A 25,985-nucleotide genomic window follows, 5' to 3' on the forward strand; every position below is an offset into this window, starting at 1 on the left:
AATGAAGTTATATTTTGTTTGCAGCCTGTTCTATTGAAGTAATAGCCTTGACCATTAGACAATGGTAAAAGTGCATATTCATTTCCATAGTTCTTTCTCCCATGCCTGTTAAAATATTGAGTTTCATGCTATTTAATTTTCATTCCTGAGACTTAAATAATAAATACATCAGAAATATTTGCCATTTTTTCATTCTCTATGCTGTGTTAGAGTATTTACCTATAAGAAAGTGTGTGGGCATGGAAAGAAAGAGACAGATTCTGGCATATCAAATAAGATTAGAAAACTGTTAAAACTGATACTAAGGTTCTGATGTAAACGAATAAAATTCAGGAAGTATAGAGTGGATGCTCAAAACTCAATATGTAGCACACCAGTTGTGTTTTTTGTATTGCAAGAATATCCGAGTAAAGTCTTGGGAACCAACTCCGCTCTGGTGTAAGTGGATACAACTTGCACTGAAGTCAGTGATAAATTTTAAGAAAATATAGATTGTATTAAATAGTTTGTTTATGCAAGTGCATCAAAATGGCAAAATTAAAGTCAGTGAAGTACTCGTTAAGATAGACAATCCCATTTTAACTACCTCTAAAGTGCATAAGATGAGGCATGGTGAAAATATCTATTTAGAGAGTGTTTGTCTGATCAAGAACTCCTAAACGGCAAGAGCCAACACCACCAAATTTGGTATGCAGCTTTCTCTTACCATAACTTAAAGCAAAGTAAGGGTTTCATTGGGCTAGGAGAATGGGATGTGCCTAGAACGGGATTGCTTCTCTCAAAACCATACAGAAAAGAGAACTGAATTACCAGGCAGGTAAAAGAGCTTTGCTGGTCCCCTGATCTGGGGCTGCCCTAGACCCGAGCCTCCCACCACCCAGGGGCATTTTAGTGAGGGCAGCGGGCAGACTGAAGCTCCCCCCTTTAGATTCATAAAAGGACTTTGCTAGCTGTTCCCCTTTGTGGGTGCAGGGGAGGGGGGAAATGCATAATTTGCTACATTCCTCACTCTGCTTGGGATGTACAGGAGCCAGAGTTGCTCCCTGACTGGGACAGGAAGAGCAAGCAGCCCTGAAATGAATCTGGGGGGAGGATTTGGGCCCCCCTCCATGTTTCTTTGTTTTTCTATCCGTGAGTGGAGTACATTTTATGTGCACTGAGAGATGTGCAGATGTGCACCACCAATAGAAACACATGCTGTCCACTGTGAGCTACTGTGGGAGCTCTGCTAATCAGCTGGACAGCACGACAATTTCTGCTGGGCAACACCCTAAGCGTAAGTGTACACTTGCACCCTAGTTCGAACAAGGGATGCAAATACAGGCATTTGAAATAGTCAGTGAAGCGGGGATTTAAATATCCCGCGCTTCATTAGCATGATCTCACCGGCGCGCTAGTTCGAATCACAGCTGATTCGAACCAGGAAGTGTACACCGGGACGTGTTAGTTTGAGCCAAGGGGTTCAGTTTGAACTAATGTGTCCCGGTGCTCACTTCCTGGTTCGGATCAGCTGTGATTCGAACTAGCGCACCGGCGAGATCATGCTAATGAAGCGCGGGATATTTAAATCCCCTCTTCATTGACTATTTCGAATGCCTGCATTTGCATCCCTAGTTCAAACTAGGGTGCAAGTGTACACATACCCTAGGTGTTCAGCTTACAGGGAACACTGCCTTGTGCCTGCCCTCCCTGTATTACCCTCCCCCTCCCACACACACTTCCTGTCCTGAGCCCTGCCTCACCTTGAACCCTAATTCCTGCACCCCCAGGCCACTGCCTGAGCTCCTCACCCCCTCCCACACCTTTTACCCAGAGTTCCGCTCAATCACAAACCTGACTCTTACACCCCCCATATCTCCATCCCCCTGCCTTGAGCCCCGCATCTCCAAGCCCCTGCCCTGACTCCCTACACACTCTAGCATTCTCCGCCCAGTGGTGGGAAGGAAGTGGTCTGGAGTGTCTTCCGTTTGGGAAAAAGTAGATAAACTTAAAAGCAAATATAATTTAAAGTATCTCCCTCTTCCATCTCTTTCTTTCCTCCCTCCCCCTCTGTTTTCCTTTGCTAGATCATGTTTTACACCTTTCCTATTGCTTTTATAGTTCCAGATGCTTGAGTTGACTCTTACTGAGAACAGTCTCCTGTCAGTGACTTGTGAGGTCCTTTTTCTAGCACAATGGGATTTCTTAATCTTTGTCCCCCCCCCCAGTCCATCTCATAGTCCTGTCTTTTTATTCTCCCCACCCATTGTTTTCCCAGTTCTTCTCTCCCTGCCATATATCTCCTTGTAAACTAGCATTTCTCTCATCTTTTCAATCCTTTACACAGAGTAGGAGTACAATCTGCTTCTGCAGCATTTCTGATCAGGCCTCCCCAGGCTTTGCGCTACATAATACACGTAAATTTGGAAGAGTGGAGACTGAAGCTCCAGGCTGGGCAAGGTCCGACTCAGTAGTCTGGAAGCAGTGTGACTTGGAGAAGTGCCATACAGTTGACAAGTGTGGACTGGAACTTTACTTCAAACACAAAAGAAATGTAGAGGGGAGAAGGGAAAGCTTTAAGGCTTTTGGTCACTGGCTTTATGCCACCCAGTATGCTTGCAAAATGAAGGTATCTGCTTGTAACAGCACAGTTCATATAGTCAAACTTCATATTAAAAAGAAAAGTAGTTGTGCAATTCACATCCTGATGGAGTACTTTGATTCCAATACCACAGGATGGTATCCCTCTAACAGCAGCAGGGAAGTGTTAGATCTGAGGTGCTACTGTAGTACAAACAATTGTTACTGTTATTGATAATGAGAAAAAACACAGAAGGATGAGAACTCAATAGAAGTCCAGAAAACATTGCAGTGGGGCAGATCTCCAAAAGAGAACTCCTACAATTAGAAACAAATATCAACTAGAGCCAAGTGGGTCAGTGAGAAGACTCTTTGCATCCAATACAGGCAGTCCCCGGGTTACGTACAAGATAGGGACTGTAGGTTTGTTCTTAAGTTGAATTTGTATGTAAGTCAGAACTGGTACATATTGTAGGGGAAACTCTAGCCAAACATTTCTCCAGAGCTCAGTTTTATTCTCCCACACCTCACTTCCCTCAGTCCTTTATTCTCAAGCTGAGGTGTCTGCTGAGAAAAGTGGCTCCGCGTCTCTGGTCTGCTGGGGGGCGGCGCGCTAGCTTCGCGTCTCCCTGGTCTGCTGGGGGGAAGCAGCTAGTGCGGGGTTGCCTCACCCCGTTTGTAAGTAGGGATCCGATGTAAGTCGGATCCATGTAACCCGGGGACTGCCTGTATTCAGACCCATATAGTCTATAGTAATAGGAACCCTATTGTGATCAGGGCCAGATTAAAGTCTTCATAGGCACTATTCACTGTCATAATCATAGGCCTTTAAATTAGATTATATATAAAAAAAGGAGAAATTCCCTATTGTCTATTCACCTAATAGTTAATTGTATGTTATATCTATACAATGTTTGTTGACTAAACGTAGCAAATTATTAAGTATGATTTAGCAGTTTTCTTTTCTTATTTTCAAGTCCATTATGAATTTTTTTAGGCCCTAAATTTGTTGTAGCCCCTAAGCTTTTCCATGGGCCCTAGGCATTGTGCCTAATGGATAATCTGGCCCTCAGTGATGTATGAATCTGATTTAACAGTGGCAGCACTACTGCTTAAATGGGTTCTACCCAGAGATAATTAACTTCAGTATGAATTATTAATTTGGATCTGAGAATAAGAGCATATAATACATTGGTGTCCATTTGTCTTTGAGAGAATCTATCACAAAAGGGGAGGTTGGTATTTGAAGCATTTTAATTTGAAAGTATAATTAGAAAAAACAGTTCTTCAAGTAGTATATCTGGTGTTCCACTTCAGGTGTGCATGAGCCTTTGATTAGAATGTTTTGATAGCATTTGCTCAGCTCACGTTTGGGTTCTAGACATTGTTATGCCCCGTACTGATACTATGTAGAGCAATGTAGGCAAACCTCCCACAGGTCCTTCTTAACCACACTTCGGCTTGAGAGAGAGCGTTTATCCCCTGCTCTAGCATAGCCTGCTGCTTAGTTCTTAGAAACAGTTTAGTTTATTTTGACTTTTGTTTTTAATTGTTATTTTCCATCAGTCTCCATCACCCACTTCTGAGGAGCTGCCTTTGGGGGTTGTCATCACTGCAGTATACTGGAGTTCCCATGCTTCAAGTGCTGCCTCTCCTGTCAGGAATCCATCTCAGTTAGAAATGGTCATTCTTGGTGCCTCTGCTGTTCAGGAAACACCCACATACCAGCCAAGTATAAGATCTGCACATATTTAAAAAGCAGATCTAGGAAAAATAGGGAAGTCAAGTTCAAGTAGCTCATGATGGAGCAAGCCCTGAGATTGGACTCTGATCCAGGTTCTGAGAACCCCCTCTCTGCCCCAGCCTTCAAGCACATTTAGTGCCCTGTCAACTTCTGCATCTTAGTCACAGAGAGAATTGCAGGATAAAACCACACAAAGTACCAATAAGACTCAAAGGAGGCGCTCTAGATCTCCTACCAGAGAAACTAAAGACATTTTGGTTGTTTCACAAAGTTGACCATTTCAGAGGTCTCTGGTCCCAAAGCAAGTATAATTGAGTCTCTATTCTGTTCTGATACCAGAAGTTCAATGATTTCAGCCTCCTCCAAGTGCCACAGTACCAAGCATACTTTAGCACTGAAATCTCCCTTGATATCAACTAGACATGGCCATGCCAGCAAAGACTCCAAGCGTTCTGCTCGGAAGAAGTCTGTACCATATTCATACTCCTCCATTCACCATCAGTATCCAATCCAGTGTCCAAGCTATTTCACTGGTATACTAGAGATGACTGTTACTTTTATACCATTTTCAGCCTCCATGCATGCACCACCAAAGCCTTGAGCAACCTCATCAAACACTACTCTCCTTGTTGCATATCCTTTTTCTAGCAGGTAGCAATCAGTAAACTACAGTGGCTGAGTGCCTCAGAAATGTTTTTCTGGAGTGCACAGACCATATTACTGTTAATTTACAGGCGAGATATATTGAGTTTGCATACAGCTTATTAATTTAACTTGTGTAAATATATGCTTTAGTTCAAGCATGTCACTGAGTTGGTTTATTGTAAAAATTATTAGCAAAAGGACATAAATTAAGTGATATCAGATAACAGGGATAAAGATATAAATTATTACAAGAAAATCAAAGTGAAAACATGCACCTAAAAGACTAAAACTTAATCTGGCAAGATACAGTCTTTGTTCAAGATTTGCTCACATTTGCCATCTCCTTTCCAGCATTTACTGGTCAGCCAAGGCCAGATCCATCATCAAAAACTAGGGTTTTTTTTAATGTATTTGTCTCCTAAGGTGATGAAGAAAGATGGAATCTCTATTTTATATCTCCAAAAGGACTGTTTGTTTTACAAATCAGGAAGCCCTCCTGTGGGCTCAACTTGACTCTGCTTGTCGTTTCCACCCAGGTGTTGACATCATGTTGATTTTGCAGTCTCCTGTGACTTTTACAATATAAATGCTGTTCTTGCAACTTCCAATATAAGTGAATAGTCCATTGTCTATGTTGCCAGACACAACTGGCTCAGTTTACCACTGATCCAGAGGTGTTTGCCTTCCCCTTCATCTGGAAAACTTTGTTTTGCCTCCTTTTGTATGTTTAGTCTCCAAAGCATATCAGAGAGTACCCATAATTTCACCTACCCGGTTACAAACATTCCACAATGATATTAACAACTGCGGTGTTTAGTTATTGAAAATCATTACATGACACCTTTTAGATGTAGATTATAATCATAGTGAGTTAGGGAACACTGAGTTGCTCAGGCCAACTGAAACTCATTGCTGGGGCAATTTGCCATCCAGAATAGAGATGTTTTTAGAGTCACGCTTCTTCATTCTTTGGACAAGAGAAGAATGGTATCTTACTTGATTCACCTTGCTGCTTGTCCACTATTGAGTCTTCCTCCTGCTTAACATCTGCTTTCCAAGGATTCTGGTTGGATTCTTCATCTCAACTTCAGAAATGTTTGACTTGAAGCTTAGCTTCTCAGTGGTTTTTGGAGTTAGACACATTCTACTCAGTAACTGGTATTGTTAAATAACAGGAAGCAATCGATGTGAAGTGCTTACTTTCAAAGAATGGAAGAGATTATGCCACTGGTGCATCCTGCAACAGTTTTTTCTTGTTCATTCTCCCTTCTCTACTGTTCTGTTACTCATTAGAATTAAGAAAGATCAGTCTTTCAAGAATTCTCTCAAGATTCTCTTGGTATCTTTCACAGACTTTCATTCACCGATAGAGGGATTCTCGCTGTTTGCCAATCCAACAATAGCAAGATTTGTCAAGGAATTGATGAATTTTTTTGCAAATTAGAGCCCATACTTGTAAGGGCCCTAAACGCGGTACTTAATTACCTTATGAAACCTCCCTTTGAGCTGTTAAGTGACATAGAGAACTTGTGGCTAACTGTAATGATGGCTTTCTTGGTGGTCATCTCTTTTGCCTAGAAGAGTCAGATAAATGGGAGCTTCAGTGGTAAATCTTCCATTTACAGTTTTCTCCAAGGAAAACGTTTCATGGCAGCCACATCTAAAGTTTCTACTTAAAATATTGTCTGGATTTCAAATTAACCAAGTTATTAATCTTCTGTTTTTTTCTGAATGCTATATCTGATCAGATAAAATTGCCTTGCCTTCTTTAACTTTGATGTCAGAAGGGCTTTAGCCTTCTGTTTGGACAGAACCATATTGTTTAGAAAGTCTACCAGACACTTCTATTTCTTTTGCAAACATATACAAAAGATCCACAATGCTCATCCATAGACTCTCAAGGTGTATCTCAGGGTGTCATTATGTTTTGTTATGGGGCTCACCCTCCTTGCCCATTCTACAAGGTCCCAGTCTAATTCTATGGCACTACTGGAACATGTTCCAGTTGAAATCTGCTGAGCTGCAACCTGGACTTCAATACTTACTTTCTTCAAACATTATGCCTTGGTTTATACTTTCGGTCTGATGCTGCAACTGGCAAAACAGTTGTCTCTTCAGTATTAGATCCAAGTCTGAAGTGCTCTTCTCCTTCAAGAGATACTTCTTGGTAGTCACCTGAGTGGAGCAATTGTAGGGAAACTATACAAAGGAGAGGCTACTCATCTTATGCAGTAAATGATTCAATCTAGCCATATGATCCAATAACAGACTGCCCCTCTTACCTTGTGAAGTACATATAATCTAGAATACAAATGTCTTAGTGGGAGAGACACCTGTGATGAATTAATGATTGGCGAAGCAATCTGTTTCATTGGCTTTCTTGGAGGGTTTTAGTATATTGCATGGAAGTTAAGAGCTTCTAATTAATAGTTGAATATTACTAAAGATGAGTCAGAGTGGCAGAATGTAGTTAAGACTTTGATCCCCATCCAGTTAATGTGGTTATCACACATTCCAAAATTCCTCTAATGCATTCTCAGGTCCTAAAAGGCCCAACTGTTCCTTAAACAGTTGTCCGAACCTCCAATTTTCCTCATGACAAATTGTGTTGCAGTTATGCTTTGTTAATACTAAAGTATTGTATATACCGAAAACTGCATGTGGGGGAAGCATAAAATAAAGCTATTTTAAAGAGAACTTGTTAATGTGAAAATTATTCTTCAGGGTAAGAATTGTACCTTTACTATAGTTGCAAGTACAGTAAAACTCCGATGGTCCGGCATCTGACGGTCCGGCACTCCTGATGGTCCAGCACCGTCAGGAACCCGGAAGTGCTCCGGGCAGCTGGACCATTGGAGCTGCTCTGCCCCCAGCTTCCCCGATTCAGCTGCTGCTAAAACTGACCAGCACTGAATCCGGGAAGCAGGGGGCAGAACAGCTGGAGTGCTGCCCATCAGGGCTGCGGGACCAACCCAGCAGCACCCCAGCTGTCCCGGATTCAGCCACTGCTGAAATTGACCAGCGGCTGACTCCAGGAAGCCAGAGGCAGAGCTGCTCTGCCCCAGCTTCCTGGAATCATCCGCTGGTCAGTTTCAGCAGCAGCTGACTTGGGTACACCTGGGACAGAACATCTGGGGTGCTGCTGGGTTGGTCCCCGCAGCGCCGAGGTTTGGCGCTACCAGACCAACCCAGCAGCACCCCAGCTGCTCTGTCCCAGGCGTACCCAAGTCAGCCGCTGCTGAAACTGACCAGGGCTGACTCCAGGAAGCCCGGGGCAGAGCAGCTCTGCCTCTGGCTTTCTCGAGTCAGCCGCTGATAAGTTTCAGCAGCAGCTGACTTGGGGACACCTGGGGCAGAGCAGCTGGGGTGCTGCTGGGTTGGTCCAGTAGCGCCGAGGAGCAGCGCTGCGGGACCAACCCGTCAGCACCACAGCTGCTCTGCCCTAGGCGTCCCCAAGAGCAGCTGGGTTGCTGACGGGTTTGTCTCGTGGCGCCAATGGTCGGCGCTACTGGACCAACCCAGCAGCACCCCAGCTGCTCTGCTGCAGGCGTCCCCGATTCAGCCGCTACTGAAACTGACCAGCAGCGGCTGAATCGGGGACTCCTGGGGTAGAGCCAGACTATCAGAAGGGAGGGCTATGAGGGGGTCTGGGGTAGCATCCCCCACCGCACCCTAGACTCCTCATAGTTCCCCCTTCTGATAGTCCGGCATATCTGATAATCCGGCACCCCCTGGGTCCTAAAGGTGCCGGATTATCGGAAGTTTACTGTAATACTTAAGGCAATCAACTTAAGTTAGCAAACAATTTGTCCCTTGGTTTGAGTTGGACTCAAGTTTTTCACATAACTTGTATGTAACCTATCTTGCTGTTTTCCCTAGATATGTCCCTATCATGGAAACTGTTCCTGTCTAGGACAGCTTGCAGGATCAGGTCCATGAAATAACCCTTGTAAAGTTCCTAAAAGAAATCAAACCAAATGTTAATCTTTATTTAAAAATAATCTAGAAATTTATATTTAAAGGGTGATCAGGTATTATAATTTATAAAAAATTGCTTAGTTTTTAAAAAGCTCAAGTTGTGTGTCTGTAATCATGAGTTAATACAGGTTAATGCACTGATAAGGGATATTCATTTTTATATTTGATTTTTTTTTAAATCTCTATTTTTTGAATTTAACTTACTAGAGAATTTCCTGTCATTGCACCAATATGTTGTAGAATCAATAGCTCTTGCTTCAGAATTTAGGGATCTTGTATCTTTTTTTTTTTTCTTGACCATCATTTAGAACTTAGAGGCTTTCCCTTGTTTTGATAAAGATTAAGATTAAACATACCTACTTTTTTTGGTAAAGTTTTATTCAAGTAGGTTGATTTATGACAACAGAACTTGTTAAAACATTTGTGATGCCAGTAAATCTCAGCAAAGCATCAGCCTCCAGTCGAAGCTGCCCTCTTTCATGATTGGTAGCATGCCTCTTGATGACTGAAAAGCGACTACTTGACAAATGATGAGCAAATTAAGTTAAATTTTAAATTTATAAATGGGAAAAGGTAAACATGGATGGCAATTACTTAATTGCCCTAGCCTTGGGACCAGGCACTTTTCCGTTTACTGGAAAAAATGATCCCTGAAAAAATTTAAAATATTAGCTATGTCAGAGCTTCCTTTTTGAACTGGAGAAGGTGCTGGGAGGAGGGTCAGAGACATTAAATTGCTCATTTTATGAAGAGATACTTGTCTTCTCCCACCTTTTGGCTCAACTGCATCACATAATTATTCAGATTTTAGATATGAATTTCCTTTTTATTTTGGGGACAGGTGGGTATAAAATAAGTCCACATTGATTTATGAGGAGATGATAAGGGGGTGTTAGACTAGTTAATGGCTTTCATTCACAATGTTGCCCACTTGCAGAATGAAAGAGTGCAGAGGAAGAAATAAAACTAAAGGGAACGCTCACTGGGGTTTTGGAGAGGAGAAGAGAATACATATAGCTTTCAAAAATCTCTAAAAAAATAATAGTGGATAGAAGCTTTGCTTTGTTTTGTGTAATTCTCTAGAACACTGAAGATGGAATGAAGGAAATAGCAACAGTTTCTGAAACAAAACACTGTCATGTTGCCCATCATTTAAAAGAAGCTACATCATAATTTCAAAATTGTAGCATGCTAAAATAAAACAAACTTCTATACAATGCCTTTGCAAATAATATAGAAAAAACTTCATTTGGAAGCAGTTAGAGTTGCCGCACATAAAGTGTATCAGACAAACTCCCGAAAGCAAGGAAACAAAGTAAATTTACCTAACAGGACCCACCCTCCACTTCTCCATCACAACACAATACAGCACTGGCCATCCTTCACAACTTTTGCTCTGTCCCTTCTTACATCCTCCATAAACATCCCTTTACCAGGCTTTTCCCCTGGTACTAGTAATAGGAAAATATTAGCTAATTAACAAAATTTATCATTGTATAATGAATAAACATTTTTATTTCATTTAAGTAAAACCCAACCAAAAGCATTAGTCAGAATACAGGCATTATTTTCAGATGCAGAAAGCCATTTGGATCATATTTATAATGCATAATGATCACTCATTTGCAGTGAAACTGCTGGGGCGGATTGCTTGACAACAGGTTGCTCTGCAGCTATTCATTTCATATTCTAGTGAACAAGGGAAAGTGTGGAGTGAAAGAAAGCGGCGATTCAATTTGTTGCCATTTTAATTGGATAAGAGATTCATTTTCACTGACATTTGCATTATCCAAACATCTGTCAGTCTAATGGGGGAACATACAAGGATTCTTCTCAAACAGTATCTGTAAATTGGATTTTTCTATATTTTAAAAAATTCAAATGGTCATTAAAAACTTACAGCTGAATACTTGATTATGTTGTTTATTTTGCATTTTATTATGGTGATCTGATTCTATTAGTTGTAGATTTGTAAGCAATAGATCCAATTTTTTCTATAGCCTCTCTGCTTGATTGCACATTTTTGCGCACAAACTCAGATTAACTAAAATGTTTAGGGTTAGCAATAGAGATGAGCAACATTTTTCTGAAGCAACTTTTTTTTATGCCAAAAATGCATGTTTGAGTTGACCAAAACATTTGTGTAAGGTTGTTAAATTGTTTTGTCTGAAAGAAAAAAAGAAAAGAAAATGTTGGAAAAAGAACCAATTTTTGATTTCTTTGTAACTTTTTTGTTTTTGATACAAAACTGCTTTACTATTAAATTATCCTTCCATTTTATTCAAAACAAGTTTTAAAAACCACAAGAAATGAAAGGGTTTTTTTTGTTTAGGTTCAATCAAAATATTTCATTTGACCACAAACTAAATGTCACTAGGAAATTAACTTTGGGTAATGCTGAAATCCATTTGGTTTTGGTTCATTCAGCCACCCAACCAAAAAAGTCATTTACTCACACAGCTCTTGCTAACAAGAAATAGAGGACTGGATAATAGATGTATCTATAGTATGATGATTAAAATGATCCTTATAGGTCAGTTTATATAATCTGTCCTAACTTCAGCGCCTGTTCTCATATATTCCTAACTTTCTAAAAATTCACTGCTTTTTAGATTAAACTTTCCATGCTTAGCTTTCATTCAAAGATAACGTCAATGTTTTGAAAGTTTGAGTGATGTGTTCAGTCACTTGTTTGGGTGTTTTTTTCAAGTTGGGGGGAAGGGTTGAGTGAGCGAGCAGGGGAAACGGGATTGGAATTGCTACCATAACTTTTTCACACTGGCAATTTAAGAGCAGAGGCATGCACTGGAATATAAATGTGATCATTCATGGAGGGGCATGTGCCTTCGCCATGGCACCAGGGCTGGAGTTCTATGTCCCCTTCTGATTATTGGGAGAGCCCAGACCCATGCTTGCTCCTCCTTATGCATATCCCTGCTCAAGAATGATTGGAATAACAGTTTTTTAAACTAGAAACTAGGCATTTAAATAGCTTTTATATAAAAGTATGTTATCAACCAAGTTAAAGTGGATAAAAATTAACCCAGTTAGGAATGCTTATTAATTAGGCATTGGGCATGGGCAGCACAAAGATTAAGTCTGAAGGTTCTCATGCTATTCTATCATCTCCCGCTAAAAGGGGGAGAGGGGAAAAGGGGGCAACTTCCCCAGGGCCCAGTGATTCAAAAGGGCCTGCAGCTCCTGGCCTTCTCTACTCCAAGAGTGGCAGCAGGCAGAACCCTGGACTCTTTAAAGAAGTGGTGGAGTGCTGCACGGAGCACTCTGGGTAGTTCTGAGGCCAGAGTAAGACATGCTGAGGCCCTAAGCTACATCAAATTTAAGAGGCACAATAGTATTACCAAAAAGTGCATTGTTCTAATAGAAAAGATGGTGAAAATAACAGAAATAAAGCTTTATATTTACATATATACAAGTATATAGGCGAGGCTTCACCACCCATTAGTGATGTTGATATTCTTCCTTTGAAATAGCACTTTCTGATGCTCAATAACAATGTGCTTGTGCTATACAAGATGTAGAGTTGATCCCTGCCTTAATCTTAAGAGTATGTCTACACTGCAATAAAAGCCTCACAGCACAGCTGCAGTTGGCCTGTGTCTGATGACTTGGTCTCTCAGGGTTGAGAGTGTGGGACTGTAAAAATGGTGGTCACTCCAGCTTGAGCCTGAATATTTACACTGCAATTATAAAGCCCTGCAGCCCAGATCCCACAAACCTGAGTCAGCTGACCAGGCTCTGCGACTTGGTGCAACATGTCTTATCACACGTTAGACATACCCTTAAATGGAAAGATCAGACAAATTTCTGGGAGATGAGAAGATGGTGATAACTCAAGAGCATAAATCCATTGTTTTGCATTTTGGATAAAAAATACCTTGCGATAAAGTTGTGTGAAAGTTTTAGGTATATCGTGAAGAAGTTTCCCAAGCTTACCAATAACAGGAATGTATTTTAATAATCAAGACTATTTTCACAATCCTCCTTGTTTTATGGAATTTAACTATTAGTTTTATAGTATTCCAATTGGCCAAATCTCTCAACAAGACACACTAAGTAAGTCTGTAAAGTATAGAATTTAAAAGAACTGTCCCATAAGGGCATTGAAATCTGTATAGATTTTGAAACATTTAATTCTACTGAAGCCATCTGATCAAAGAACTAGGGCACCCATCTACATCTCAACTGAAGAGCTTTCCCTGCTAGTAGAAGGGAAAGTCCGTAGAAGTCCAAATGGATACTATTTTTTTAGTAGATTCTTCATGTTCCTTTTGTTTCTGTTCATGAGTCTTCTATGAGAACATGTACAATTTGTAGTTGAAGACCTCACACAGACTGGTGGCCATTTTTATTCAAATCTGATTTATAAAGACAACTTATCAAGAAATTAATTTGATGTGTGTCCCATTTCATACCAAGCACATAATAAAACTAGGTCAGCTTCTTTACAGACTCATGTCATCTGGTTCATAACAGGGTTTAATGCATTTAGAAACCTCCTCCAAAATAGTGCTTCATGTTACAAACTATTAATGTAGACATAATGAAGATGCTGAAAACTTCCTTTGAGTTTTGGGCATGTGAACTCAAGTTTTGTACATGGAAGATGATTTTCTTGGTGGCTGTGACTTCAGTTTGTTTTAGTCTGTAGTGATTTAATGAATTTACAATAAATTTGCCAAAATTGATTTGGTATGGACTTACCTCTTAAGGTCTTGGCTCCAAAGACAAGTAATCAGAATTGTGTGAATGCTGATCCTGAGAAATGCTTATTCTTCCCACATACTCTAAACCCGAAAGACTTTAGAATTTTAAATGTAGTTGGACTAAAGTTGTAATGGAGGTTACTTGGATCTGTTTCACTGGTGCTAGTTGACCAGCTTCTCTTTCACTTCTCACTGCTCCTGACTGGAAAGCTTAGCTCTTGAAGGTCATGTGGATACCCATTATATATCCATTCAGGAGATTAGCATAGTGAATGGTCTTTTAAGCACATATTTACCAAACACTATACTTAAAACCATTCTCTGTAGACAAAATTATAGTTGGCTAAAAGGTCTTTCTTAAAAAAAAAAAAAAAAAATCCAATGCTATACTTTCTTCACCAACTCTTTTCTATTGATTGTGTGTTCAAACTTTCCACCTTGCTAAAGTTCAGTTTATTTTAGGATGCTCTTTGATTTCCTTTGCCTGCTATCACATTCTTTAGGGAAATATCTTATTTCTGTAAACATATGTGCCTGAGTGTAAAATATGAAAAGTTGTGTTATGTACTATTCTAAGCTTATTTATCATTTCTGGCATTATCTTTTGGCAAGATATCTGCTTTGTTGCCTCCAATCATAGGAATCCATTAGACAGGTATCTCTAAGGAAAATTGTGTTCAACATATTGTTAGCACTACCAGCCCTTCAATATGAAGTTATACAACTACAAGAGGAGGAAGCGAGTGCTACAGACAGATTAAAGCTCACAGTTGAGTGTCAAGAGTTCTAGGTTCTCTTCCCAGCTCTGCCCACAGGAAAGGGGAATAAATTAAGCTGGTAAAAGGCACTTCTATATCACTATAATGTCATCCACTCTAGGATTGTTTTGTATTTATATAATTATAATGGCATAAAAGTAATACTCCTAACCAATATAGTTACCCTGTTTCAAAAATTGCAGGCAAACCAGGCCTCTAAGTCTTTAAGATGCTTTAATTGTGATAATTTCTAATGCTCCAGTTCAGTCTTAAGATCTGTCACTGTTGAAATGGTGCTGCTAGTTCTCGAGGCCATATGTATCATAAAAGGAAATAGGTTAAATGAGTGTTTTTATAAAGCTATAAAAGACAGGATATTGAGCAATTCCCATTGAAATTGTAACTCTGCCATCAAGTATGCATGCAATATGATAGTCTTGCAAATGCAATTTAATGCCGGGTCTAGATTTTTGTAAGCAGATATGTGGGGAAATAAGGCTATGTCTACGCAGCATTATTATTTTGGAATAACTGACGTTATCCTGAAATAACAAAGTCTGCATCTACACTACAAGCAGCGAACTGGAGGACTTCTTACTCTGACTCCTATGACTCTCATTGTACAAGGAGTAAGGGAAATCGGAGGAAGAATGCTTTTTCTTGGACTTCCTGATGTGTTGACCTCGCCAAATGCTGAAAAAAGCTATTTCAACTTAAGCTACACAACTGACGTAGCTCAAGTTGCACATGCTATTTCCACTTTATCCCTGCTGTGTAGACATGCCCTAACAATCCTTGAAACTCTACTTTTCTAATCAATTTCACATAACTCTTTGAGATGCAGTTAAAATCCGAATGCTTTAGTTTTCTTGCTTTTTTGCTTCCTGGAAGCAATGGATAGCCTTAATGCAATATTGTCAATAAATTCCACTTGTCTTCGTTCTAGATTTGCTTAACCAAGCAAGCAACCTTTCAAAACTGGCCTTAGAAATTTGTCCCACATTGTTAAAACATTCAGTTTAACTTTGCAAAACTGTAAGGTTTTGCAGACCCTATGTGTTCAAGTTCTTAACTTTCATGCTTTAAGAGGTTTTTTGGCATTGAAGGAGATGTGTGGCTGAGGAGGAACATTCTCTGAGTATTGGAGGAATGAGGGTATGTCTACGCTACCCCGCTAGTTCAAATTAGCGGGGTAATGTAGGCATACCGCAATTGCAAATGAAGCCCGGGATTTGAATTTCCCGGGCTTCATTTGCAATTGCGGTATGCCTACATTACCCCGCTAGTTCAAACTAGCGGGGTAGTGTAGACATACCCTGAGTGAATAAAGATGTATTCTGGTCACACTGAAATTGTGCCACAGGCTAACAGGTAAACTTCAAAAATCCAGACCATGCTGCCAGTTTTTAAGCATTGAAGAGAACAGTCCTAGTGAATTGCTAGTGTACAGAAAATCTGTGTATCTAATAAGCACAGTTGCCTTTTTGTAGTTTTACTATGGCATATACTGACTCATTTGTGCTTAGATGATATTTCCTTATACTGTTCTTTTGTTGGGAATCTACTAGAACATAAATACTTGAGTGGAATGAGTTTTGCTTTTTATAAATTCAATTTTTACTTTGAAATATGACGTCTGTTTCCCTCTTCCTCCATTACTTTTATGACATTTTTTTACAGGCTGTTTAATAGAATAGATGTTTTGGTACAGCTTGTTTTACTGTTATAGCAGGTGGAATGGGACCACTCAATAGTGGCAATGAAATAAAGATTTAATAAAAATGCATCCTAAGCTGGTAGAAAACTATTGCCTTCTACTAGCTGTTCAGTGACTTCTGTAAAATGAGTGGGTCCCAGTCCATTTCATACCAGCTATGATACAGAGGCAGCAGCACTGGGGGACAGAAAGATGGGAACCGGTGTACGTGGGGAGCTGTCTTAAGCTGTCTCAGCTTCTTCAGAGCCACCATGCCTTGCACTGCTGCCTGTGGTATCAGCTCTTATAGAAAAGAGCAGCAGGCAGGAGTCACCTATCCCCTGCATGTAATCGTGTTACCACTGATGATTACATAATTAAACATATTTTAATATCCATAGTGGTAGCCATGGTACTAACACTGACATCTGTGTTCCAACTCTTGTTAAAAAATGTTTAATGCTGGGCAGTGACTGGGTTACATTAACAACTCTGATTCTTTAGACTCCTGTTAATAAAACAGCTCTCATTTCCATTCTCTAGGTAATTCCCAATAGTTCCTGCTCCCTTTTTAAGATCTTTGTCTCTTTGGATGCTTATTCCCTAGCCACACTTCCAGTCTTACCTTATTTATTACTGCTATACAGCTTGAATTCTCTGCCCTGCATTTTGTTATTTTGGCTTTACTGGTTACTCTTTCACTCTTGGTTTTTTCCTACAACACAGCGTGTACATGGATTGAAAAATGCTGGTTTCCCCTTCTGCTACTATTTGCTCGTTTCTTTCCAAGGAGTCAGTTTATGCAATCTGTTATTACCAAGTTAACAGAAAGCACTTTATTGTACAGGAAATGTGCTTGTGGTCCTCTGAGCCATGTAGAACTTTGCTGCTTGTAAGCTGTTCTCATATTATCAAATGTCCTTAACTCCCTATCTATAATCCATTTCCTGTTTTACCAAAGGCTTTTCATTCTTCCCATGGCTATGATCCTTTGTGCCCTGACAAAAAGCTTAGAATCCTCAACATCCTCTCTCCCACTTCCTTGTCATACATGTAATTCCCTATTCAATTTAGTTGTATTGAATTTCCAGGGATAGGTGGGATGGTGGGGTCAGGAAGGGAGTCAGAATTTGAAATGGCCATGTTTGTTGCAGAAACATGAATAGGAAGTAATCCTTTAGAGTACCTAGCTCTGCATAATTAGCTATACATACTTATGCAGATCCCTGCACTCCAAATTGTTGCAAGTCAGAGTCCAGGGAATAACATGCTGTCCAGAAACTGAGAAATAATTCTGCAATCATTATGCAAATCAGACACCACCAAAGTCAGGGAATTGCATAAGTGAGAAATAAATGTCCAGTTATGGGTTTGCAGTTGTATAACATCCTTGCTATTTGACATGGATGAGTCTGTGCCAGTATAATTCCTGGCAAATGCACTCACACTTCTCAAAATAGCAAAGAGTGTGTGTGTGTGTGTGTGTGTGTGTGTGTGTGTGTGTGTGTGTGTGAGAATTACACTTTATAATAGCAGTTAAACCTAGGACAGTAGTGTTATAGAAGCATAGAACATTGGGGTTGGAAGAGACCCAGCAGGACCAACACTCTGGGACAAGGTGTGTGTGTAGGGAAGGAGGTGACTGTGCTTCTGGAGGGAAAGGGCTGAGGGCAGTCTGCTCTTAGCACTCCCTACACCATGGTTCTGCCTTCCCCACACACCCGCTTTCAGCCATGCAGAGTGCCCGGCACAGCACTCTGGCAGCCATTCAAAGAGGTCTGAGGTTCTAGCCGCTGCTGCTGCTGCTGTAAGGTTGGGCCTTAAAAACCTCTAAGGATGGAGATTCCACCATCTCCCTAGATAACTCATTCCAGTGCTTCACCACCCTCCTATGAAATAGCTTTTCCTAATATCCAGCCTAGACCTCCCTCACTGCAACTTGAAATCATTGCTGCTTGTTCTGTCACCTGCCATGCTGAGAACAGCCCAGCTCTATCCTCTTTGCACCCCCTGCTGTCAGACAGTTGAAGGCTGCTGTCAATCCCCCTTATTCTTCTCTTCTGCAGATTTAATAAGCCAAGTTCCCTTAGCCTTTCCTCATAAATCATGTACCCCAACCCCCTAATCACCTTCTTTGCCCTCTCTGCTGAATTCTCTCTAATTTGTTCACATCCTTTCTGTAGTGAAGGGCCCAAAACTAGGTGCAGTACTTCAGATGTAGACTCACCATTGCTGAATAGAGGTGGATAATCCCTTCCCTCATTCTGCTGACAGTGCTCCTGTTACTCAGCCGTTAGCCTTCTTGTCAACAAGGGCACACAGTTGACTTGTATTCGTCTTGTCCACCATGATCCCCAGGTCTTTTTTTGCAGAATTTCTTCTTAACCAGTGAGTGCCCAGCCTGTAGCAGTGCATGCGATTCTTCTGAACAGTTTTGTCAACACTATTTGTTTACATAGCGGATAGTTCCTGCTGGGAAACTAGTTGCTAATGTTATTTTAGCTATAGATTTATGAAGTTTGTACTAAAAAGTCTATTTTGAAAAATCCTTTATTATATTACTAAAATACAGTGCTCCTGAATTGTAGCTGTTCATCTTGTAGGTGATCTCATTTAAAAGTGTACCCAAGACTTCCAGTCATCTTTGATGTTGAAGATGGCTTATGAAAATAGGGCACCTTATTTGGCACCATAGGCAGTGCATTTTTGGGGGTAGTGGTTGTTATTTCCTGGTGGCTAAAATCTCTTGGCCACTTCCATTATAATGTTTTTTTCCCCATTTCCTAAGCAGTAACAATGACACAGAAGTGTCATATTTGTGAACTTACTGATAACAGTAAATAAATGTTTTTTTCCAGTTGATGCATTGCTGCCTTCACACAACAATAATTTCAAAATTGTTTACCTCCTAAATATTTTCTCTCTATTAATAGTGTTGTAAATTAGATTTTGGGCAAAGTCTGTTGGAAGTTCTGTCTTCAGGTTTGCTGAATCACACTTCATATAAGTCTTGTAATATGGATTTCAGTGAACTGAACCTTTCCTTCCAGTTAAGTCTGCATTGGCCTGGACTTTGTACTCTAAACAAGGCATGGTACTACATAAATTGTATCTCAAATTGCACATTCTTGTTTTGCGTCATATGTAACAGTGGTACAGCTGAAGGAAATGTACAATTGGGCTCCCAAATTCCCTAATTCAATGATATTTTAACTTTTTTTTAAATCAACACGAATATAAATATTTAAAAGAATTGTCGAAGGGATTTTCAAATACATGTTTATATTTTATGGCCAACATCTTACAACTATATTATACGATGAGGAAACTGATTCTGTTTCTTTCTTTTTTCAGTTAAATGGGGGAATGCATATGCTTTTCTGTTTAAATCTATTGTGTTCTGATTTTATTAATTTGGGATTTTAAAAAAAGTAGGCCCTTCAGGGTTGATTTTAATCATCTTTGTTATTATAGTATCTCATTGTTTGTTTTATCCATTTCCTGCCTCAGTCAGCTGTCCCAACCAGATAAGCACTCACCTGCAGTGTTTTCTTTTCTAGCTTAATTCCAATTGCTTATATTAGCACCCAAGAGTTCCTTAATATCATAATCCACTTTCTGTGATGTTTGTGTGAATAATTTTTGTATGGCAGCATCAAGTTTAGGACAATTATGTCTGGAGTGTCTTACATCTTGTAAAAGTTCTCATTTATTTTGGGTTATTTTTTTAATCTCATACTTGAAAAGCTCTTTACTGTAACAGTCATTTGCATGCGTGAAGCTTATTTTGCTGTTTATTTTCCATAACCAGTCAGCTTAACTTCTGTGCCAGGAAATATAATGGAGCAAATAATTAGGGAATTCATCTGCAAACACATCTGGAAGATGATATAAGGTGATAAGTAACAGCCAGGATGGATTTATAAAGAACAAATCATGTCAAACCAATCTGATATCCTATGAAAGAAAGCTACCAAGTTTTGTGGATAAGGGGGAAGTGGTGGATATGGTATACCTAGACTTTAGTAAAGGATTTGCTACTGTCTTGCATGACCTTCTTATCAATAAACTAGGGAAATACAACATAGGTGAAGCTACTCTAAGTTGGGTTCATAACTGGCTGGATAACCATTCTCAGAAAGTAATTATTAATGGTTCACAGTCCTGCTGGAAGGGCATAACAAGTGGGATTCTGCAGAAGTCAGTTTTGGGACCGGTTCTGTTAATTACCTTCATCAAAGATTTAGATATTTGCATATTGAGTACACTTCTGAAGTTTGCAGATGCTACCAAGCTGGGAGGAGTTACAACTTTGAGGGATAGGGTAATAATTCAAAATTATCTGGACAAACTGGAGAAATGGCCTGAGGTAAATAGGATGACATTTAATAAGGGCAAATGCAAAGTACTCCCCACTTAGGAAGGAACTATCCATTTCACACATACAGAATGGTCAGTGACTGTCTAGGAAGGAGTACCGCAGAAAGGAATCTATGGGTCATAGCGGACCACAAGCTAAATATGAGTCAACAGTGTAACACTGTTGCAAAAAAAGCTAACATGATTCTGGGATGCATTAACAGGAGTGTTGTGAGCAAGACACGAGCAGTCATTCTTCCACCCTACTCTGCACTGATTAGGCCTCAGTTGGAATATTGTGTCCAGTTTTGGGCACCATATTTCAGGAAAGATGTGGAGAGATTGGAGAGGGTCCGAAGAAGAGCAACAAGAATGATTAAAGGTCTAGAAAACATGACCTATGAGGGAAGACTGAAAGAATTGAGCTAGTTTAGTTTAGAAAAGAAAAGACAGAGGGGATATGATAGCGGTTTTCAAGTATCTAAAGGGGTTTTTACAAGGAGGAGAGAGAAAAATTGTTCTTCTTGGCCTCTGATGATAGGATAAAAAGTGATGGGCTTAAATTGCAGCAAGGGAGGTTTAGATTGGACATCAGGAAAAACTTCCTAACTGTCAGGGTGGTTAAATAAATAAATTGAGTAAGGAGGTTTTGGAATCTCCATTACTTGAGATATTTAAGAACAGGTTAGATACATCTATCTGAGATGATCTAGAAGGCAGAGGTCGAGAGGGCAGAGGAGTGGACTTGATGATCTCTTGAGGTCTCTTTCAGTTCTAGGATTCTATGATAATGCTAAACAAACAAAATTTTGAATAAAAATTATTTATATACAATGTAGTTCCTCAGCATCTCTGTTGATTTCATTTTTTTTCTTTGTGCTTTCTGCTAGTCAGCCTAACAACAAATCTGACCATTGTGATAATTAAATATCTGGATATCAATATATAGATATCTTATTAGTTTAATGTTTTTAATGTTATAAATGATATCCACCTTTCTAGGTAGTTAATGCATAAATAAATAGGACAGTAACACTAGTAAGGTCAATGTAGCAACACTACATCTTCCAGGAAAGAGGGTGACTTGCAATTGTGTTGGCTTAATGCTAGCAGGCCTACGCTACAAGATGGCCAGCTAACACCACTTCAGACATGTTAGCCTGCTGCATCTTAACAGTGCTTTTCCAGCATACCAATTTACCATGATTGGAAAAGTGCACCAATTTTGCCAGTTGAGATATGCCCACTTATTGATGTTACCTGTATAAGGGATGGGACAGTGGTCTGGATGGGACCCCTGGAAATTAGAAATTAAGCAACTTCAGTGCAGTAACTTAAAGATGGAAAATAAACATGAAAACAAGTATTAAGTATAAATGTCAATTATATTAATAATTATGGCATTCTTGGTAGTAATGGTATAGTTGTCTATAGTTGGTATATCATGTTCCATGATGATCCACTTTCCACACATACATGGCTCTATGGAAATTTTTCCTTGGAAGCAGAGATAAAGCATAGATTGAGGATTGGATGGAGAATACAAGGAAAAGCCCTGATGTTTTGGTATTTTTACACACTAATAACTTAAAGGGGTGATCCAAAACATTCTCAACATATTTTGTGGGTAAAATATCTTTGAGGAATTTTGTTTCATATTTGGAAGGGAAAAGTGATAATTGCATCAGCTGTGCTCATTCTCAGTGTGAGGCTAAAATTTTTGAAGTAGAATGAAACCCATTCTCTTATTATGATCTTTCAATGCATATTTTATCTGCCTGGCCTGGTCAGGAACTGTTGTTACTCTCATTGGGCTACTGGCACTGTTCCAGAAACTTGATTGTAAATGTCCCAAAAGCTGAGGAGGGGAACAAGCAAATTTTACAAAAAGTCTGATTTAATATCAGAGTAAAAGACAGACCCAAAATTCAGATATAGAAAATTAATATCTTGCAGGCTGTAGGAGATTTGAGCATTGGTTTGTTTTTCCTACATTTGTAATTGGTTGCACATCCTAACTTTTGCAACTTAAAAATAACTTTTTGCCATTGGGAAAAAATACAACCCATTTTATGCTTCACTGCTCTGTTAACCAAATCTTGCAGAAAACTTACTCCAGCAGCAAAGGTTTGAACTCTGAGTGATTCATCAATAGTGAATGAAAACTGGAACCCATAACTGCTTGTGGCTGTTCAAGCTCAGGGAAGGTGGGAGAGGAGTGAGAATGGAGCATGAATCAGGCAATTCATGGCATTCCAAAAGTGCTGGGAGGAAGAGGGAGTCGTAGAAAGTGTGGGGCTCCAGTGATCTAGTGCATGAAAGGTATGTGGGGGAGGGGAAGACCAGGGGTGAAGGGGAGGGGGGCTCATGGGCCACAGGAAGAACCCTAATGGGCCACGGACTGCAGGTTGCCCACCACTAGTCATGTGGCCTACAGAGGGCCACTCCTGAGGCCCACTCATTATTCTTGGTTGCCCATCATTGTATAGAGGCAGCCTAAAAATATTAATACTAAACATAACTATCTATCTTTCATTTTTTTACCTGGTTCCTACATTATCATGTATACTTTGGCATTTTGTCCATTTTTTGTTTAAAATCTCTTCAGAGAGATGAAGAAATGATACATGTAGTTTGAAGATGATTCCTTTCCCATCAACCAAAAAAATCTCCTATCAAGGGAGTGATGAATCTCCCCTATAGTAGCATGATGACCATGAACGAGTCTTACATTCAGATCAGTAATAAGAGGAAGGGTAGAAGTTTCCCCTCAAACTATCCCTTCATGCCCTCCATTAAGGAGTTGGTCTAGCTAGTATGAGGCAAGTCCTAATGCTAGTTTATCTTTCCATCAATTGTTGCACCAGGAATCTTCAGTTTCAGGTCTAACAACCCCCAGCTGTGCAGTTATAAATAATGAGTAGTGATGGCGGTTTTCCTCTTTTTGTCCTTATGTGAATAAGCTCCAACCTGCTCACAAAATCGAACAGAAGTGGAGGAGCATTTGTCTGCTATATACCTAGAGTGTTTTGGCCTCTCTTATAGATCGACCTTTCTTCTCATGAATGGGAAATTTGTGATCCATGGTTGCCTGTTTAGCCTTCCAAAATATTTACAACAGTTATCTTCTGTTGGGATCAGTTCTTAGTATAGTTTTGAAATTCAGTGATCCAAACTATTTTATGATATATTAAAATTTCAGAAAGCAAGTTTAAATGTATTTAGTCATTTCAGTTTATATAATGTACTCCTATGTGTGATTTCATTTTGCAATAGGGAAATATTGGAACATAAATAGTTTTATTATTTTTGGGAATTACTCCAGAAATCAAGTTTTATATTGCAACCATTCAAATCAATGTGAACAGGTTTGGATGACATACGAATTATTGAATTTATATCACTTTGGAAAATTCAGCTTTTGTAGAATGGCTCGATGTTTAAAAATAGTTTTTAAAAATTTAAATGTTAATTTTTCTACACAATTATGCCTTGTAATTAGAATTGCTGTAACTTATGTGCATCACCCCTTTCAATACCTATGAAGGATTTCTTTAAAGTTCTAAATTTAAAATATTCTTTGCTATCTGCAATAATGTTATACAAAATATTCTTTGGATTTTTCTTGACTGTATCTTCTTAAAGAAATATTTTAGGGATGTTTAAAATGTCTGAACTTGATATTCCAAAAATGGGAAGGATGGTGGTATGAGGGGAAAAGACATACAAATTTACTTTTCCCTTACTTCTGAATTTAAGTCTGATTGCTGTTCTATGTCAAAAGTACCAACAATTCTCTTCTGTGTTTACATGCAGCCAGGAGCTATGGGCGGAGAAGAGGTAAATAAAATAAAATATATATTAAAGATTTTGCTTGCCAAATTATAAGTATGGGTCAGGCCTACTGACAGCAACTCTGGGCCACAGGGCAGAAATCAATGGGCCATCTGTTCCTTCCCCCCTTCCTCTGCTCCCACATATACTTACTGAGAAGCCCCAAGTTCCTGCCTCTTTCCCCTCCCTGGCCAGAGGAGCCCTAGACTGGCCCAGCTGCATCCCCAGGTCACCTGCATGCACCTCCTCTCCCTTCCCTAGACCCAACCTTCCTGCTCCGGGGAAAGCCTCAGCAGCATCTCTTGATTCAGAGATGCCTTTGATATGTTCTGTGCAGGTTCCAGGACCCAGTAAACTCTACCCCAGAGCCTGTCTTTGAATCATGAGATGCTTTCTCCAGAGCAGGCAGAGATACCACAGCAGCAGCTGAGTCCCCAGACCCCTAATCAGTTACCCACCTTGTCCTTCCTCCTCTCCTGTCGGTGGGCCTGGTGTGGGAGAAACTAGGGATGTGAATGGTTTACTGGTTATGGTTAACCACCCCCCTGACTCCGCTGTTTAAGCAGTTAACTGGTTAAACTTAATATTTAACTGTTAACTGATTCTCCTAGGGATGTAAAATCCTGCTTAAACAGATGTTTAGTGCTCTCCGTGTTATAACGATGTTATATCAATTTTTAAATCTCTTTAGTTGATTAGTTGCCATAAATATCTCAATTATTTTTTATTTTGTTTTCAAAATAAATCTCTGAATTCTTATAATTTAAAACAGTGAATGATGATTCCTAACCTGTAACTTCCAGTTGGTTGCTTAAAAATAATTCTCAGATGTTACTTGTGTTCTGTGGTTGATATGCTGCTTTAATATGGTTTAGTACCTCAGCGGGAAAATAAGTTCAAATTTTCATTGTATTTTTTGAAAAATGTAATGTTAACTGGTTCACTGAAAGCTTCAAAAGGAACACTTTTCTGCATAGGTGAGATTTGTTTGCTTTCAGTAAATAAATAAATTTGATTGTCTCAGTCAAGATACTGTCAGTGTCCACACTGATAATCTTTCTTAGCATGGCTGCCAACCAGCGCGGGGGGGAGAGGGGGGAGCACGAGCAAAGGGGACAGTTGCATTGGAGGTTGGCAATTTAAAAGTATCTAGGGCTCTGGCCCTTCAAATCACCCCCTGCCCCCAGGCCTCAGGTAGCATGATCTGGGCGGTACTGAGGGTTAGGGGTAAGAGATGCAGCATGGTCTGGGCAGTGCTGAGGACTAGCTGCTGCTAGCTCTGCCTCTTCCACCCAAGCCCATGTACCTTTTGGGGGCCCAAAGCTGAGCCCTCTCCCTCATTGCCCAGGGCCCAGCAAAGTCCATCATCAGCCCTATTTCTTGGTACTGTATTCTGTATCTGTAATTAAACAGATTAATGAAAACTAGTTTTCATTAACACTTGTATTACATCTCAACATTCAAAATACTTTTCTACCTTGAAACTGAAAATAATTTGCAAAGGTAGAACATTTTCTATCATAAAGTGCTGCTACATATTTATTCTTGGTGGGCAACATCAAACTTATTAATCACCCAGCCCCCAAAAATCTTAACTTTAACTTATCCTGTATATAGAAGCAGTGCTGTTTTGCCATGAATTGTAATCTGTTGTAACTGTCCAGTGCCTTCTATAAAAAGGTAATGGT

General features: G+C 39.7%; 1 protein-coding gene across 10 annotated transcripts in view; it reads left to right on the plus strand.

Moving 5' to 3' along the window:
* CPEB3 (cytoplasmic polyadenylation element binding protein 3) overlaps positions 1 to 25,985 on the plus strand; it is a 186,834-nt gene that overhangs the window by 92,098 nt on the left and 68,751 nt on the right. For 5 of the 10 annotated variants that reach the window (XM_075935178.1, XM_075935181.1, XM_075935182.1 and 2 more), the window contains one exon: positions 24,280 to 24,303. The exons of the other annotated variants lie outside the window; for them this stretch is intronic. In XM_075935178.1, coding sequence (XP_075791293.1) covers positions 24,280 to 24,303 — 24 coding nt within the window. The remainder of the gene's footprint in view (positions 1 to 24,279; positions 24,304 to 25,985) is intronic. 10 annotated transcript variants of the gene reach the window in all.

Source organism: Pelodiscus sinensis, chromosome 8 (genome assembly GCF_049634645.1).
Source record: "Pelodiscus sinensis isolate JC-2024 chromosome 8, ASM4963464v1, whole genome shotgun sequence".
NCBI classification, from domain to species: Eukaryota; Metazoa; Chordata; order Testudines; family Trionychidae; genus Pelodiscus; species Pelodiscus sinensis.